Here is a 20,018-nt window from a genome sequence, read left to right as displayed (position 1 = left end):
CTTTCTTCTTTCCTTTTTCTCAAGGCACGTCCCCTCTACCCTGTCTAATGCTCAAACTGCATGATTACAAGATTCTAACGCAGACCCGTGAATGCCCTTTACTGTGTAATGCACTAAATAGCCTTTCTTGAATACACCGCCACCCTCTCTGTTGCACGTGTACTATTTAGCCTGCCGTTGCACTCTCTCTCTCTCTCTCTCTCTCTCTCTCTCTCTCTCTCTCTCTCTCTCTCTCTCTCTCTCTCTCCCTCTATTTTTGCACTCCCACTCTTCCGAGTGATTAGCCCCGAAATTGGCAGACTGCCACCCCTAGCACACCACCTAATTGGCTTCAAATACCGTCAGTATTTGCACAAAAACTTGTCTTTAATACAATCACCCTGAAGCCGCGTCATTACCTCTCCTTTTCCGCTAGAAGTCAATGAACCGAGGTTGGGCCGTAAGGGAAAGGACAGGTAAGACGACAGAGGTTCCCTAATCTGACCCGAAATAAGGGAACTACCTGTCAACGGCTCCTATGGTATAAAACAAGGACCTCAGAATACGCGACCCTCCCCTCCCCGAATTGTCGCAATACCCAAACCGGAAAAATGATCACCCCTGTTACCTCCCCTGTATCAGCCGCCCAAAAACTGGAATTATGAAACTACCCCTCATTTCCGGTTGTGAGAGATGGGTCGATTTATGCCCTTACCACAAGTTTCCTATGTCCCTGGTTGTTCCCCATAAAACCCCTGTCCTTCCTAATTAAGTAATCGGGCTGTAAAAGGTTACGTAGGATCCAGAGTGATGTTTTACAAGGTTAACAGACTAGTCCAAGGTAAAGAAATCATCGAAATGAACCCCGTAGTAGTTGAAAGGCAGGATGCATCGATAGAAAGGAAATGTTTAGTCATGTTCGTCAAAATACCTGTGTAGTACCATGTTGACGACTCACAGTACCCTTTGTAAATGTAAAACTCTAGAGAACGGCATATCTTTGCCAGGTTCGTCTCACGGAGGTGGGTCACCATCAGATGAACTGTCGTGACTGTAATAAATAATTGTAAAGGAAAGTCATAGTAAATCCAACAGGCCCGTCACCGGTCATTCATATGCCAGTTGTGAACACTAATATAACGGGCATTTTTCATTCTTTGCCTGGAGCTGGGAGAGAAATAGACTTTTTGATTATCTTCATCTGCAAATTCTCTAAAGACTGTCTTTTCAAACTTGTTTAAGGGTACTGCTGTTGGAGGAGAGAAGGACCGGATGTGGGAGCACGAGGCCTGACTACAGACTAAGGAACACCTGCGACATTAGCCAAGGCGAGACCACGACAGAAAAGAGCTGCAGGACGAGGCACTGTTTTCGACAACATGAGAAGAAAGGGTCGACCTGATGCCCCTGCTCGATGTCCAGTGTCTGTCGACAAGTCCCCGCTCTCTGAATTCGGTCACACGCCCGCCTATTTGAAGTCTCTCGTTTCCCTAGTTTTGTTCCTAATTTGGCCTTGCTCCATCCCCCTTTTCCTCTGACCTACCCTATGGACTGTTTTGTACGCTCTTCTTCCATCTGAACTTTCTGACAATCACCTCAAAGGACACAGGGCGAAAAGGACCTTTCCGACCAGAAACGCGAGGAAAGGGTCGTGCCCTGCAACGCAGAACTTAGAACAGAGCTGGACTTGTAGCTCCACCGCCGGTGCTCAACAGCGCCAACGAAAGGCAACAAAGAATGACGAGAACTCGTTAAACTTCGAACATTTGACATCCCCAATCGCCGTTTCTACTGAACCTCATTTCTCTCCCAGCCGCCATTTTATTGATCATGCTCCAATCCGAACCTGATATATATGTAATCACCTGCCTGTATGAAATACTTGCTCTCGCTACAGAATCGTTTTTGTATTGCATTCCTATGACTTTCCTGCTAAACAAATTGATCAAAGTTTATCAAATAGGCCCACCTCCTAAAAACTAGAAACGTTAAAATGTATTGTTTACAACTCTTTTCCTCTAGGGTTCCTACCGTTTTCTTTCTCATGCCCACCACAATAGAACCGAGTAGAAAATGAACCAGCAAGATGTCTTGAATATGTTAAAGGGAGGACTGTTGAAAATTAGTACGTTTTGGTGAACATTATCTGCGCCATCTTGCCTCTTCCCCTGATGCCACACTTTTGTCGTGCGCGCCCGCCATTTTTTTAAGATGCCCCGATCAGAGCGAACCCTTTTGCATGCTGCTGGCCCCTGACATAGCCCTTCGCCTTCACTAAGCCTGCACGCTGACCACCCCCTGCTTGCACCTGCCTTGAGTCATAAACCCCTCTTCGGCGCTGCTCTGCCCCAGGCCCTCATCCTGTTCCCAGCGCGACACCTCCCTGCTTCCCTTTCATGATCTCCGGCCCTTAGATGCAAACCCCCTTTTTCCCTGTGTGCCCGTTTTGTCTTCCCCGTTCCCAGGCCGACACCCAGCTCTGCCGATACCATTCCTTGCCCCTCCCCGTACAATAGAAAGCTTCCCCCATCAAAGGATCCCCGGGTTGATCAAAGCCCCCACTCCATGAGATCCGATCGAACCCCCCACATTCCGTGAATCGGCGGAATATCCAGCTGCGTGATACTCATCACCTGTTGTGACTAGGGTGGGGACTTCAACTGTAAATGTGTGTGGGAACGGGCCCAAAGGGGATTTCCGGGAATATCTTTTCCATACATCAAAGCTTTAACATGAATGTGTAATCTACAATAAAGTCGTAAAACAGTGTATAAGAGGCCAGGCCTCAGAAATGTATCTAGGGCACCTCAGAACGATACCTTCTGTCCGTTTCGTTGTGTTCTCCTCCGGAGAAAATAAAAACCTTGTTTCCTGCTTTCCAGTCTCCAGCGCCTGCCTCTTCATTGATTAAATAACTAGAGGGTCACAGAGGCAATACCGCCGGGCAAATATCGATTGTCCCCGACCCGAATCAGGTTTTGACAATGTGAGTCAATATCCTTTATTTTTGTGTGCTGGTACTTTGTAAGTCAATGTCCTTTATTTATAGGTACTGTTACTATGTTACTTATGGTTTTTCTTGGCTTGTTTCCGAACTGTTCTAAAGATTTCGAACCTCTGTAGTCGCAAGTGTACAATCCTGATTCTCTACAAAATAACCATTTTAGTGGGAATGTGTGCTCACCTTTTTTACATTGTTCTGTTTGCTTCTACCATTCTTCACAAATGCTCGCTGCTAACAAATCCTGGTATATGATTGGCGCAGTACTGCATTACATTGGTTAAATGTTTTTCCCGTTCCAAGGGGCATATTACCAAGGGTGGCAATAGGCAATTATCGCCGGTTTAGTGGCCTTTTTCGGACGCTAAGCGGCGATAATTCAATCGCTCTATTAGCAAGCTGTCGCTAACTGATGTTAGCGACAGCTTTTAGGCGATAGCGAGCGGTTTGGGGCCCGCTTTGCATGTTAGCAATGTTTATCGCTAATGACATGCAAAGTGGGCGTACCAACCTGTTAGCGACTGAAAGCAGTCGCTAATGTCGCTATCGCCTATTAGCAAGGCAGGCGTAGTGATGGGAGTATTCCTGCTATCGCCAAAAACCAACACCTGCTCAGACCAGTTCTTAGCCATGTTATCCAATGGGAGGTGGATAAAATGGCTAAGAGCGTTTCGTCGCTAATGCGTGAATATCGCTGTATTCTCCGCAATATTCACGCATTTCGCCGCTATCGATGGATATTTTAGCACAATGGAGAAAAAAGTTGCTAATAGCATGTTTTCTCCGCTAACATATCCAGCGATAGGCAGCGATAAAAAAATCGTCGCTAAGCCTATTTAGCGATAATTATCGCTACTTGTTGGTAATATGCCCCCAGGTGAGTTCTGAGCTTTGCCAACTCAAGAGCTTCAGGAACGTTAGATATTTGTAAATATTAGAGCTTTATGTACAGTCTAATACCTGAGTTTTGTTAGCTTTATCGGTGTATTCATTAATTACAATATTTTGTATATTTATATTTATAGATATATTAGAATATTATTCATGTTTCACTGTTAGACCTGGCATCTTTTGGCGTGTTTCCCTGTCTTTTTGCATTCTGACCTCCTGTTTTTGACTCTATTTGTGCTGGATTAGTGTCTCTGCACACTTTCTCACTGCTGTCCAGTGTTAAAGTATAAGTGCTCCATTTGTATTTTGTATTATGGATCAGTGTTTCCAAAATTGGCATATTTGATTGACTGGTAAGTCCATAGTACAGTGCACTAGGAGTGTCAGGGCTTGTAAATCAAATGCTACTAGCACTGATTGTGCCACTCACCGAAGTAGCCTTGTAAAGGTATCTCAGACCTGCCACTGCAGTGTTTGCATGCTATTGTTACGGCCATGTCGACTTGGCAAGTGCACCCACTTTCAAGGCCTAACCTTTTCTTTTATATGAGAAAGGTAGGACACTATCTGTCCCATAGGATAGAATCGGAAATACTTGGTAATATTTTGCGAGTATATCTTCCCATTGGGACAAGATAGAGAAATGGATATTAGTATGCCTGAACTCAGAATGTAGAAATGTATCTTTTAGTAAAGATGATTTTTTTTATTTTGTGTTTGAAAATACCACTTTTAAAAAGTAGTACTTTCTTGCATAGCCATTCAGTGTGCTTCTGCTGGGTTGCGGAATTACTGTCTGGCTTTGGAGTGACAGGGACTAGGGATGTGCATTTTCTTCAGACAGCCACTGGGGCAGTCGAGGTGTGTCCTGTCTTTCCTGAATGAGTCAGGGCTGGGCTGAATAGACCTGGGCTTCATTTATAGCAGTGGGAGGAGATTTACTTGCAACTGGATGGGCCAGGTCTGCCTTGTACAATGCTGTCTCCACCTCCTGCTGGGAAGCTGGGCCAGAGAGGACCAAACTGGTTTGGACTAAGCACAGACACTCTCTGCCCAAGATAACAAAGAGAAATGCAGTATAAATATTGAGGCCCAGACCCCAGAACTTTAGAAATCTTTTGGACCAATGAGACTGCCAAGGAGAAGAGCTGGAGAAGCTGTGAGGAGGAACTATCACTTTGCGGAGTCCTTTGCTGTATTGGCCTCCAGAGGCTGTTTCTGTCTTGGGCAGTAAAAGGACTGGACTGAACTTTCTGCAACTTCTGCTGCCCCCTGTTCAATAAGTCTCAGGAACAGCAAAGGCATCAAGTTCTTCTGCCACCAGCACTGGGATCGGTGTATTTTGAGCTGCAACAAAAGAAAAAACAACCTGACACTGTCTATGATGCTGCCGCCGACTCCGTGTCCTTAAGGCACCGCAGAGGGTACTGCCGCACTTTGCACCACAACCCTGGTCTCATTGCCACCGCTGCCACCAAGTCGCTGCTTCCACCCCAACCTGTGGGCATTGAAATTTGCACAGCCTCGTTTCATGCTGCTGCCCATGTATCCCCTACAATGCCGCTCCATGCTGACATAGATGCTGCTGCTTGCACCCTGGTTCAAGGGCACCACTCTCAATTTACTGGACGCACTGCTCTTAAGTTATCGGATACACTGCCCTGATCCCGCACAGCAGCCTTGGCCTCCCAACGCCTGCGCAATCAGTTCTAATTCATCAGCAGACACAGTTGCTTGCACCGTGACCTGCCAGCCCAGTGACGAGCACCACATCACCAATGCCGCTAGACGACCATCACTGAGCCTGAGGGCACCGCATGCCACACTGCTGCACTTCGTACCACTGCCCCAACGCCTGCCGACGCAGGTGCTCCTGTTTTCAACTGTTAGGAGTTGGATTTGTAATGCGTGTGACTTCAAGGGCCCGACGACTCCTGCACTAACCTCTGGAACTGATGCCTGCGGACACAACAAGAGGTCGCTGATACCCTGCATTTCTAACGGTATTGTTTTATGGGTTTTCCCCGATGCCCTAGCTGGTTTCCAATGCTGCAGTCAGCCAGAACTGCTGTATTTTGTTGTTCATGATGATGTGATGGGAAACATCCTTTACAACGCGGTGTTAACACCGCGTGTCCTTTACAATGCTGCCATTACAGCGCAAGTCATTACTATGACTTGCGCTGGATGGCGCTATTGCTTAAGGAATAGTTTGATTTTCTATTCCAACACCTTCCCTACTGTTACGTGGGCTGGAGTTGGAATAGAAAATTAAATTATTCCACAATCCAGCGCCCTCCAGCACAAGTCGTTGTAACGACTTGCGTTGTGAAAACTGCGTTGTCAAGTACCGCAATCAAAATGATCGTGTTGTACTGACATACATCCCGATGTGATAGCCCTCGACAGAGCTATCAACTTCAAGGAACTTAAGCCTATTTTTGGAGTATTGATATTTCTAAGAACTGTTTGAGGGATTATTATCGTTTTTTTCTTGTTTGCAGAGATGAAATATTTGTTATTTTTTTAAAAGTGGTGTGGTCACCTTTTGTAGTTTTCACTGTATTACTGTTGGTTATGTGCAAATGCTTTACACACTTCCTCTGGGATAAGCCTGACTGCTAGTACCAAACTACCAAGGGGTTTAGCAGGGTATATTTCAGTAGAGTATCCCCCTTATCCTGACTAGAAGGAAGAGTCCCTATTTGAACAAAGGTGCAACCCATTGCCAACTAGAGACCACCATTTCTAACACTGGTTATCAGAGGTGACGATAGTACTTGCGTTTGCACTTGATCTACAGTGATTGGTCTATTTTTGTCGTTCAATCTTTTTGTTGAACCTGAACTTCCTACTGTATCATTCCTGGTAGAGCAAAATCATCAATTACATCACTAGAAGTAGCCTTTGAGGAGGAAAAGCTGGAAGCCTACAATGTCAAGGAGGTGAAGGCTATTTGTAAAAACCTAAAGGTCCAAGTCAGAGGCCTCACTAGCAGCTGCGGGCCGTGGAGGGAGTTACGGTGGGGCAGGGAGGCGGGGAGGGGGAGGGGCAGGGTAAAGGGTGCTAAAAACAGGCATATAGATCATTGCAGGTAAGTACACAATTTAATTATTAAAACAAAATTCATAGCGCGCACAGCATTGCTTTTTGCCATGCAGTGCGCGCTACGAATTTCGTTTTATTAATTAAATTGTGTACTTACATGCAATGATCCATATGCCTGTTTTTAGCACCCTCCACCCTGCCCCTCCCCCTCCCCGCCTCCCTGCGCCACCGTAACTCCCTCCACGGCCCGCGGCTGCTCACTAGGAAGGAGGAGATACAAAAGGCACTGAGGATCTGCATAGCAGCCAGACATGCCGTGGGCAGTCTGGAGATCTTAGTGTGGAGGCGGAGGAGCCTATTCCTAGGGTAGATGTGCTATTGGGAGAGGGGGTCCTTCCAGGCCAGGCAGCAGTGGCTTGTCTCCAGAGGAGCTGGAGGACAGAAGGGAAGCTAGGAGGCATGAAATAGAGCTTTAGAGGCTCAAGTGGGAATCACAGAAGATGGTTTTAGAAGATGAGCGTGGGCTCAAGGAGCTGGAGTTAAAGAGTAAATCCAGCAGGGATGGTGGCTGCAATTCCTCAGTGCACTCAGACAGGTTTTTGTACATTCCCAAGAATGTAGACAATTAATATTTAAAAAGGGTGATAACATGCAATCGTGGTTTCAGGGCTATGAGGCATCTATACATATGAATGGGGTCCTGAAAGCATTGGGGAGCAAGATTGTGGCCTCATTTATCAGAAGAGTGGAGGGAAACATTTTTAGCTTTGGTTAAAGGGTACACGCTCACCTACGTTGACATGAAGGAGGCCCTTCTCACTAGGTATGGTTTCACCCCTAATACATACAGTGATCAGTTTAGGTCTAGTACCAAAACTGATTCGCCAAACATAGCTGGAATGAGTGGATTCTTTCTGCAGGGCACTGAATGGTTGAGTGAAAGGCAGCAATGTAACAGACGTTCAGGGGCTGTATAATTTGATTGTGTGGGAGCACTTGCCTAGTCTGTGTTTCGCAGACCTGCGCTACCACTTGAATGATAGAAAGATGACTGACTCCAGGAAGCTTGCTATGGGGGCGGACCGCTGGGTGACTACCAGGGTCCACAAGAAGGTATATGAGGGTGACTCCATCACAGGGTCCCCAGCAGAAGAGTGGGGGGGGGCAAGGGCAAAGTACAGTAGCTCTCTGAAGGGCCCCAAACTAATATTCGGGGTTAAGGTTCCCATCCCCCAGGAGATAAGAAACAAGGGGATCTCTTCAGAAAAGCCTACGGGGACTGGCCCCTGCAAGTGCCTGTGAGCATGTAGGTCACTTGAAGGGGGACCCCAAGTGTCCCAAGAGGGCACAGCCACCCACAGGTGGGCAGTCCAAGGTGTTGGCTAGTGTAGCGCTTGAGGAGGAGGGGTGCCACCAGGAGGGTGGTGATCCCGCAGAGATGGCCCTTGTCTCACTAAGGGACAGTGAGATGGTCCCAGGAAACTAGGTGCCTGCCAACACCAAGAAGTACAGCGCCTGAATGACCATCAATGGGAGAAGAGTAGAGGCCCTCAGAGATACTGGACCCAGTGTGACCCCCTGAGTCTGATGTCACCTGGTCTCTGAGGAGCAAGTAGTCCCCGGGGCATTCCACCAAGTAGTTGCTGTGGACAACTTAGAGCGCCAGTGTATAGTGGCCCAGGTTCGCTTTGAATGGGGGGGTCTCAGGTCCCTTGAAGGTGGTTGTGAGCCCTACCATGCCTGTAGATTGTCTGCTAGGTAATGACCTGGAGCAGTCCTTGTGGAAGGATATTGAGCTCAGAAGATGCTTGGGTTGCCAGTGTGGGCACGTGTGACCACTCGGTCAATGGCAGCCGGTAAGGGTGGTCAGAAGGACTTAGAGCCTGAAACAGTTGCCCAGGTTCCTGCCAAGAGAAAGGGCAGGGGGAGCGGGAGCGGGAGCAGAAACCCGCCCCTGAGGTTCTCAGGGTATGGGAGGAGGCTGATCTTGAGCGCATTGATCGGTTGGGAGCTGCCAAGTTCCTCAGCACGTTTGACTTGACGTATGGGTACTAGCAGAATGCCCTAACTGAGGGGGCCAAGAAGAGGTCATACTTTTCAAACCCAGAGGGACACTACCCGTTTCGGGTAATGCCCTTTGGGTTGATGAATGCCCCAGCCACCTTTCAGAGGCTGGTCAACCAGGTGTTGGCTGCGCTGGAGAATTTCAGTGCCACCTACCTGGATGATTTTGCAGTCTTCAGTTCCAACTGGGCAGAACACTTGCAGCACCTCTGGAAAGTGTTTAAGGCTCTGCAAAAGGCAGGCCGCACGGTCAAGACTAGTAAGTGCCAGATCGGTCAGTCACTGCTGAGTTCAGACAAACCACAGGCCTCTCAGACGATTGATGCAAATGAGGTGTGAGAACCCAAAACTGTTGAGTTGGACCATCTCCCGACAGGGAATGGACTTTAAGGTGGAACACCGCCCTGGCACACAACACGCTAATACTGACGGTCTGTCCAGGTTCTTCTGCCTTCATGAAGAGAACTCCAAGGAGGTTAGGTAGTTCTCCCTAATTTCAGCTGACGGGGACATGTGTTAGACCTGGCATCTTTTGGTGTGTTTCCGGTCTTTTTGCTTTCTGAGCTCCTGTTTTTTGCTGGTTTAGTGGCTCACTTTCTCACTGCTTTGCAGTGTTAAAGTACAAGTAAATACCCCGAAACACGTGTACAGGGATGGCGAAGACTTGAAGATACTCGAGAATTCGAAAGAAGATGCATCGCAGAAAACGGTACTACAATTACCATGGTCCTTAGGGGCGATCCCGCTGATGTATAAGCAGTGTGCGACCCCATTTGGTGAATGTTTATGCTCCTTGGAGCCGTGGGCTGACGAGCTCGGGACCCCGCACCTGCGTGCCATTGTGTGGTACTATAACTGGTAATATTTGGCAGCACGCAGCAACCCCAGAAGATGGCGTAATCCCTGCTGACGAGGGATAAATACCCCGAAACACGTGTACAGGGATGGCGAAGACTTGAAGATACTCGAGAATTCGAAAGAAGATGCATCGCAGAAAACGGTACTACAATTACCATGGTCCTTAGGGGCGATCCCGCTGATGTATAAGCAGTGTGCGACCCCATTTGGTGAATGTTTATGCTCCATGGAGCCGTGGGCTGACGAGCTCGGGACCCCGCACCTGCGTGCCTTTGTGTGGTACTATACCTGGTAATATTTGGCAGCACGCAGCAACCCCAGAAGATGGCCTAATCCCTGCTGACGAGGGGTAAATACCCCGAAACACGTGTACAGGGATGGCGAAGACTTGAAAATACTCGAGAATTCGAAAGAAGATGCATCGCAGAAAACGTTACTACAATTACCATGGTCCTTAGGGACGATCCCGCTGGTGTATAAGCAGTGTGGAACCCCATTTGGTGAATGTTTATGCTCCTTGGAGCCGTCGGCTGACGAGCTCGGGACCCCACACCTGCGTGCCTTTGTGTGGTACTATACCTGGTAATATTTGGCAGCACGCAGCAACCCCAGAAGATGGACCAATCCCTGCTGACGAGGGGTAAATACCCCGAAACACGTGTACAGGGATGGCAAAGACTTGAAGATACTCGAGAATTCGAAAGAAGATGCATCGCAGAAAACGGTACTACAATTACCATGGTCCTTAGGGGCGATCCCGCAGATGTATAAGCAGTGTGCGACCCCATTTGGTGAATGTTTATGCTCCTTGGAGCCGTGGGCTGACGAGCTCGGGACCCCGCACCTGCGTGCCTTTGTGTGGTACTATACCTGGTAATATTTGGCAGCACGCCGCAACCCCAGAAGATGGCCTAATCCCTGCTGACGAGGGGTAAATACCCCGAAACACGTGTACAGGGATGGTGAAGACTTGAAGATACTCAAGAATTCGAAAGAAGATGCATCGCAGAAAACGTTACTACAATTACCATGGTCCTTAGGGGCGATCCCGCTGGTATATAAGCAGTGTGCAACCCCATTTGGTGAATGTTTATGCTCCTTGGAGCCGTCGGCTGACGAGCTCGGGACCCCACACCTGCGTGCCTTTGTGTGGTACTATACCTGGTAATATTTGGCAGCACGCAGCAACCCCAGAAGATGGCCTAATCCCTGCTGACGAGGGGTAAATACCCCGAAACACGTGTACAGGGATGGCGAAGACTTGAAGATACTCGAGAATTCGAAAGAAGATGCATCGCAGAAAACGGTACTACAATTACCATGGTCCTTAGGGGCGATCCCGCTGGTGTATAAGCAGTGTGCGACCCCATTTGGTTAAAGTACAAGTACTTCTATTGTAAATTGTATTATGGATTGGTGTTTCCATGATTGCCATATTTGATTTACTAGTAAGTCCCTAAGAAAGTGAAATGGGAGTGCCAGGGCTTGTAAATCAAATGCTACTAGTGGGCCTGCAGCACTGATTGTGCCACCCACCGAAGTAGCCCTGTAAAGGTCTGCCACTGCAGTGTCTGGGCACAGTGTTTACTGCCATGTTGACTGGGCAAGTGCACCCACTTGCCAAGCCGTAACCTTCCCTTTTATTACATATGCGTCATCCCTGAGGTAGGCCCAAGGTCCCCCTACGGGCAGGGTGCAGTGCATGTGAAAGGTAGCACATTTCCTGGTGTGTGTGACATGTCCTGATGGCGAATACAGTATAATTAGTTTTTCACTTTTGAAAGGCTATCTGTCCCATAGGATAGAATGGGGAATACTTGGTAACATTTTGCAAGTACATCTTCCAATTGGGACAAGATTGAGGAATGGGGTTTAGTATGCCTGAACTCAGAATGTGGAAATGCATCTTTTAGTAAAGAGGTTTTTTATATTCTGTGTTTGAAAAAAACACTTTTAGAAAGTAGATATTTTCTTGCTCAGCCTTCCGGTGTGCCTCTGTTGGGTTGTGGATTGACTGTCTGGCCTTATAGTGACAGGGGCTGGGGATGTGCATTCTATTCAGACAGCCACTGGGGGAGGGGGGTCGAGGTCCTGGTATGAGTCAGGGCTAGGATGAATAGACCTGGGCTGCATTTAGAGTAGTGGGAGGAGATTTCCTTGCAGCTGAATGGGCCTGGTCTGCCTTGGACAATGTTGTCTCCACCTCCTGTTTTAGGGGCAGAGAAAGTCAACGACTTACTACTCTCCCAAAAATCTGGATCACCTTTGGACCTGTGTCCTCCATCAATTCTGCACCTGGCTTCTGACCAAATCAGCATACATATTACCCCTCTCTTGGATGAGGTAACTAGCACTGATGTTTACCCTCAGCTATGGAAAAAGGCCTGCATCAGGCCGATTATCAAGAAAGCCACACTGGATCCTGCTGAGGTAAAGATTTACCACCCGATATCTTGTCTACCTTTACCATCTAAAATTCTAGAAAAGGCCATCAACTTAGAACTTATGAATTACCTAGATGACAGCTTACTTCTTGATTCCTCCCAACATGACTTTAGAGCAAGACATTCCTCCGAATTGGCCTTGATAATGGCCACAGATGAAATTTGCAAAGTGGTGGATGAGGGGGGCAGAGCTGTCCTCATCCTGCTAGATCTATCGGCAGCATTCAACACCATGAATCACATGGTGCTGGTGCAGTGGCTGAAGACAGCAGGTATTAGAGGGATGGCTCTAGCACCCTTGTAATCCTTTTTGGCTTCTAGGGAACAACTGATCCACTGGGAAGGTTTGAAGTCTGCAAACCTGTGCCTTCCTTGTGGAGTCCAACAGGGGTCAGCTCTGTCGCCAACACTTTTTAACATCTATGTTACCCCTCTTGCCAGATTAATTAAACAGCATGGATTTAATCTGGTGTCATACGCTGACGACACCCAGATAGTGGTGTCGGTCTAGCAGAGGGTGGATATTATAGCGGACCAGTTCCGTAGCTGTCTCACTGCAGTCATTGCCTGGATGAACGCAAACTTCCTTAAACTTTATACATATAAGATCTTGGTTATTCAGTTTGGGAAGGGCCCATCAAAATGGAATCAAATTTGGTGGCCTGCGAAGGCTGGGCGATGTCCTACTCCGGTGATGAAGGCTAAGAATCTAGGCTTCACCTTTGACTGGGAATAAAAGCTCGGGAAGCAAATCAACCACGTAACCTCTGCTTGCTTTTTCACCTTGAAAGTTCTGCACAAAATCCTTTCGTTCATCCCAATCACTCTAAGGAAAACGGTAATTGGAGGCCTGGTACTTTCTCAAATCGCCTATGTGAATGCACTATACCTAGGTATAGACAAAGCTCAAATTGCAAAATTACAATCCCTACAGAATGCGGTGGCCCGTGTGCTGCTCGCTCCTCCCAAATACCATTGCGCGTCTACCAGCATCAGACAGCTCCATTGGCTTACCATCCCTGAAAGAGTAAAATTCAAAGCCCTCTGCCTAGTGCTCAAGGCAATATACGGAGGTGGTGCTATTGACATCCGAAAGCTATTCTCCTGGTACAATCCTCTGCAAAGCCTGAGATACGCCAACACAGGGCTGGTACTGGTACCCAGAATAAAAAAGGTTAGATGTCGTGGTAAGAGCTTTTCTTATCTAGCCTCAAAGCTGTGGAACTCCCTCCCCCCACAGCTGAGACTGCAATCCACCAGGACTATCTTCAGGAAACAGGTTAAGACCTGGCTGTTTCCTGACCGCTCTTGACGTAGTATGAACCTATCTTAGCACCAAGACGACTCGGCAATCAAGTGTTTTATAAATACATCAGTCAGTCAGTCCTGCTGGGAAGCTGGGCCTGAGAGGACCAAACTGGTTTGGACTAAGCACAGACACTCTCTACCCAAGAGAACAAAGAGAAATGCAGTATACATATGTGGGCCCAGACGCCAGAACTTTAGAACTCTTTCAGGCCAAGAATACTGCCAAGAAGTAAAGTTCGAGAGGTGGAAATATCACTTTGCTGAGTGCTTTGCTGTATTGACCTACAGTGGCTGTTTCTGTCTTGGGCAGTGAGTGGACTGGACTGAACGTTCTGCAACCTCTTCATGTGAGTTTCTCCAAGGGCTTGAGGTAGAGCTTGCTCCCTGTTCAAGAAGTCTCAGGAACAGCAAAGACTTCAAGTTCTTCTGCCACCAGCACTGAGAACTGTGTGTTTTGTGCTGCAACAGAAGAAAAGCAACCCAACGCCATCTATGACGCTGCTGCCGAATCTTTGTCCTGAAGGCAGCGCAGAGGGCACCACTGAACTTCGCACCCCAACCCTGGTCTCCCCGACAACGATGCGCGATGCAGCCATTGAGCCGCTGCTTGCACTGCGACCTGGGTGCACCGCACTTCGCACCGCCCTCATCCTGCACCACAGCCTTGGCCTACCAATGCCAGCATCATCAACTGTACTTTGTCAGCCAACAACAGCACCACAGAAACAATGGCAACAATGCCAGCACCGCGACAAGCCCCGCATCACTTCGCACCGCAGCTTGGGTCTCACCAAAGCCACTGGACGACTGTCACTGAGCCGCTGCCTGCACTGCAACCTGAGGGCACCGCACGCCGCATCGCTGCACTTTGCACTGCAGCCCCAACGCCTTCCGACGGCGGCACTCCTGACTTCAACTGCGAGGAGTTCGATTTGCAATGGGTGTGACTTTAAGGTCCCGACGACTACTGCATCGACCTTCAGAACCGACACCTGTGGACGCCGGCTCTTTGGGGCTCAACGAGAGGTCGCCAACGCCCTGCATTTCTAAAGGCACTGTTTTGCTGTTCTTCCCGATGCCGTAGCTGGTCCGCGATGCCGCGGTCAGCCAGAACTGTTGGATTTGTTGTTCACAACGCCGTGATAGTCCCCGACGGAGCTACTGACTTAAAGGAACTGTATTTCAATTCTATTATTTTGAGTATTGATATTTCTGAGAAATGCATGTTGGATTTATTGTGTTTGGTCTTGTTTGCACAGATAAAGTATTGGTTATTTTTTTTAAACTGGTGTGTTGTCCTTTATTTAGTGTTTTCACCGTATTACTGTTGGTTATGTGCATATGCTTCACACACTACCTCGGAGATAAGCCTGACTACTCGTGCTAAGCTACCATGGGGGTGAGCAGGGCTTATTTCAGTAGTGTATCCCCCTTATCCTGACTAGAAGGAAGGGTCCCTATTTGGACAAAGGTGCAAACCACTGCCAACTTGCAACCCCCATTTCTAACAAATACTATTTCACAACTCTTAGAGAACAATAACAAATTTTTTGAATTGACATAATCAATTATACTCTACGAGGTTTTTCCCACACTCTCTGCAATGTGTTTATCTTGAATGTTCATTTACGCCTGTCCAGAGAGTTGAGAAACTTTAGTCAGGCAAACTTTTCCATCGCAGAATCTACTATCTTGGGAAATGGTTGCTGGTGGATCACATTGTCACTTATTCCTCTTAATATACTTATTCCTCACTTTTTTTAATGTGATTCACAGCTCGGCCAGTATACCAGGCATTTTTTCACTCCTTTAACTAGATTGAAAAAAAAAGACTAACCACTACTTATTTGTCAGCCATGTGACTACCTTTGTTCCTCAAGTGGTCCAAAGTGTTAGGTATACACCTAGGCATTGTTCACCGAGGATCATGCCCGTATTCAATGTACCATCAGCAATAATTACACTTAAAGGGTTGCTAAAATGTGCAGAGACCAGTCATGATGTGGAAATCGCTTCGTCCACCTTTTTGGAGGTCAGAGATCATGTGTTGCCAGTTCCACTTTATTTTGTAGATATTGTGACATTATCTGATTTCCCAAATAACTTATTTCCCCTTGACTATGAAAGATACACTGACACAATACTTGTAGAAGGACAGAACACACCCTTAATGTGTGAAAAACACAGTCCAATCTTTTATATTTCTAAAAGAATGAAACATGTACCTTCATAGCCATGAGAGCACAAATCATCGGAGGTTCCATACATCTTCCATTTGCTCCAGCCTCCTGCCCCTTTAAATAGGATAATTCTGTCTTGCTTGTTTCCATAGTTGAAGTACAAATTTTCCCCTTGGATTGAAAAAAAAGTTTCATTTTTGCATTGCCACTTTTGAAGGTCATTCTTGGAGTCACAAGGGAACAAAGCAACTAACGCCATGTCCTTCTTTGATGTCACTCCTAAGCACAGCTTTGACTCCATGTTAATGAGCTGGTTTTCTGAAATCCACCGAAACTGCTGTGATTGGCTCTTTTGATTGCATATGGCAACTGTGACCGAAGTGTTCTCAAAAGACTGTGCACAGCGTTTGTGTTCTTCATTATATATCAGGAATGGACTGGAATCTGCAAAGAAAATCATAAAATCATGAGGTTTTTAAATGGAAATATACATTTCACTACGGGTGCAAATAGAAGACCCCAGTAAACACCCGCAAGTTGCATCACGAAAACAGTTTTATATCAGAAATATTGAATATATTGTTGATAAAAACTTTTGCACATATTTGTATTTGTCCCTTGTAAATTAGGCATGGGTTAATGTTAGCATGATATTGCACCATATAATGCGTTTCCGTTGTTGCTTGTGATATTCCTATACAGAACATTTGCACTAGCAAATAAAAAAAAAATGTTCAACACAATAGTGGAAGTGTATTCAATAGACGTAAGACAGTGCTGTTTTTGATCTCTTTATTTGAGTGTTTATTTATTCATTTGCTAAGAGATTACAGAGGTACAGGTCATTGTCGCCATTCGGTGTTGTTCTAAATTCCATCTAAAGTTACTAAATTGCAGTGGTCGCAGACTCATGATCAGTTTTCAAGGATACAATAGACTGTGTTTTTAGGTTTCGCCTACACAGCACTTGCGCTGTGCTTGTGAAATCTATTATTTTTAGTATAAACTTAAATAGGGCTTATATCCCGCCCCATCTCTTTCCTGGCTTTTCATTGGTTCCTGTGCATGCCACTTAGTTTTCCTCCGTTTATATTGGCTGTACCATATTTTCCTGCATTTCCTGCGTGTCCCTCTTCTGCTTCTCTTATCTGTTTCGCGTAGCCGAAAAACTGTTAACATACGCTTTGTTGGAACTATTTTTCCATAACGTTTTGCTTCTTTTTTCTTTTTTGTCTTGCAGCAGTTTTATATTCAACTTATCAGTCGAGATTAAGTGATTTGCCCAGAATCACAGGATGTTGCGCCCCTGAGACTCGAACTGGAAACCCCAGCAATTGAGTCAACAGCTCTGGCCACTGTCCCACATCTTTTCCACACCATGTTACTTGTCAGGAAGCTATTTCGTTTGTCCCAGACGATGATTGATAAAAACACCATTTTATTCAGAACATAGGCGAAACTGATGCATTAACAATGCTTGTTTAAAGATGGAAGGGCACATGATAGTTTTTATTCGGTGCAAAAGAGCAAACAATCCCAGATGAGGAAGGAACTCTACAATATTGAATGTTCATTGGCAATCTCACAGGTCAGTTGCCCTTTCATTGAATTTTATATGGAAACAGAGAAAGAAAATCCTGCAATCCTATCCAATTTTCTATTGGCTGTATTCATATAGCTCCAAAATGTCCCATGCGAGGACCTCACAGCACTTTACCGGGGAGACAAATAATGTGTGCAAAGATGTGCTGGGTAAAGGTATTCATGTAACCCTACCTGTGGTAGGCATGGGATTTCCTGGCTGAGCCATATAAATAGCGTGAAAATGAACTATCGATCCTGATTATTGTCCGTGACGCACACTTTGCCCCTATGGATCCGTCGCAACATCCTCCATACTCTTTCACTTTCAATTTAGAAACTTTATTTGATCTTGCCAATTAAGATCATAAAAGTACATAAAAATAATTTAGACAAAACCAATGAAATTGGCAATTCATTCCCATTTCCTCCTCAATCAAGTATCAGAGCAATTATCATTTTCAGTGTCCCTGAGTAGACAGTAACAAATGTATCGGAACATATGAAATTTTGATTAAATTACAATTTGCTTAAAATATATAAATTCATCATCTAAAACCCAGATCCAGCTGTTTCCTCTTACCCATGCACGCCCACCAGTAGTGTGTCACTGCATAGCAGACTAAAGGGTCGGGTAATAACTTTAAATAATATAATGCTACTCGACACTGTCTAAGATTAAACCGTTTTAAAATTGGGACAATGTAATCCTTTTCTTCTTTTTTATAAGAACCACAGAAAAACATAAGGTGCAAATCAGACTGGGATGAGCTCCTATCACAAGGGCAGTCTGATAGATCAGAGTGTTTAAATCTTTTTGACGGGAAACCCAACATTAATTGGAGGAGGTTCAGACGAAAACGAGTGAAAATAAACTAATGTTGCGGTAGTGGAATGTCAACTAAATACGAATAACCGCCCTCTATCAGGGGAGGGACCAATTGCTAAGCTAGAACTCTGCTCTAAAATATTGGGCCTTCTTAATAAAAATATCCACCAATTTCCCCCTGGATATTCTTTTACATGATAAAGGATCTTTAAGCAGTTCTATTTGGCCCATATTTGTCAATTCCCGCTCTACATAAGTTAGCCATTTAATTTTAACACAATTCTCCAATTTTAGGCAATCAGTAATAATATTTTGTTTTAGGGTCAAAGTGTCCCTATTCCAGATAGAGCGCCAGAGGAGAATTGGTGCCAAATTAATTGAGTCAGTAATATAGGGTAAATCCAACTGAATGTGCACAATATGATTTGAATAAGATTGGGGTAGAGACACCAAAGACTTACAAAACTTATTTTCAATAGCTTTAATGGCTTAGACCCCAGTGTCTGTGAGAAAGCCTTGATTACAGTTGGACTTCTCTCAAGACCCAATGCTCTACCCTCCACTAATTGTTGCCACGTCTGATTTTTGTCAAGAAGAACCCCCAAGTAAGGAAATGAGTCCACTATCCGGATTTTCCCAGAGTCCATGTAAAAGCTGGGTATTTAATCATGTCTTCCTGTCCCTGCTGCAATTAAAAAGGTTTTTGATTGATTAACGTGGAGGTCCAGTGAAACCATAAAGAACGTATAGGCCAAGATGAGAGTCTGAAGGCCTAACCCTGTTCAGCAATAAGTAAAGCGTCATCTCCATAAGCCCAAATGGGCACTGGAAGGGAGTCCACCATAGGGACATCCAGAATTGTATTCACAAGCGCCTTTTCTACTCCGTTTGTAGATAATGAGAAAAGGAAAGGAGCCAGGATGCAACCCTGTCTCACCCCCCTTAGGATCTTAAAAGAGTGGGTACATTCCTCATTTTTCCTATAACGCACCAAGGCAGTAGTGTTTGAATATAGCTGTCGAATGAAATTAATAACTACTGGATCACAGCCCATCTCATCCATTATGTGCCAGAGCCTAGAGTGGGAAACACAATCAAATGCTTGCGAAAGATCCATGAAGACAAGGTAAAGTTTCCCACCCTTATCCCTAGTGTATTTATCCACAATCAAGGAGAGGTTCAGACATTGGTCAACTGTCCCTTTTCCGCGCTGGAACCCGCACTGGGCGTGCATAAGAATGTTCTTCTCCTTTACCCATAGCTCCAACCTAGATAAGAGGAGTCGACCCATTAATTTTGCAGTTGTGTCTAAAAGAGGATTGGCCTATAACTCTTAGGGCTCCCCCTGTCACCCTTCTTATATATAGGAACAATTATACTAGATTTCAAAGAGACTGGTGGACCTCTCCGGGCTATATTATTAAAAACATTAGTTAGTAAGTGTATCCAAAGCTCTAGGTTGTCCTGAAAGAAATCTATCGGGACCCAAAGATCTAGGATCTATTGAAAGAAATCTATGGGGACCCCATCTGGTCCAGGTACTTTTCTTCGAGAACAGGCTCCCAACCCTTCCTTTACCTCTACAAGCAAGAAAGATAGCCTTTCTTGATTGGTAGAATATATGAAGGGAGCAGATGTAGCAGCATGAGATTGGGACCGAAAATACTCTGAAAGTGAGCCACCCACTCTTCTTCACCCACATTAGTGTCCAGAGAGGGCTCAACCTTAGGCTTGAAATTAGGTGAGTTATTTAGATCCCAATACTCTCTACTATTTCCGTTCATAGAGGCCTGCTCCAACTTAGCCCATATTTCCTCCCTCAGTGATCTTTCCCT

General features: G+C 45.8%; 1 protein-coding gene across 1 annotated transcript in view; it reads right to left on the bottom strand.

The window, feature by feature from the left end:
- LOC144784640 (macrophage mannose receptor 1-like) overlaps positions 1-20,018 on the bottom strand; it is a 765,034-nt gene that overhangs the window by 629,005 nt on the left and 116,011 nt on the right. Inside the window, exon 2 of the mRNA XM_078663569.1 lies at positions 15,819-16,217. Coding sequence (XP_078519695.1) covers positions 15,819-16,217 — 399 coding nt within the window. The remainder of the gene's footprint in view (positions 1-15,818; positions 16,218-20,018) is intronic.

The sequence above is a fragment of the Lissotriton helveticus genome, chromosome 10 (genome assembly GCF_964261635.1).
Source record: "Lissotriton helveticus chromosome 10, aLisHel1.1, whole genome shotgun sequence".
Taxonomy (NCBI): Eukaryota; Metazoa; Chordata; class Amphibia; order Caudata; family Salamandridae; genus Lissotriton; species Lissotriton helveticus.
This window is presented reverse-complemented; position numbering and strand designations above follow the sequence as displayed.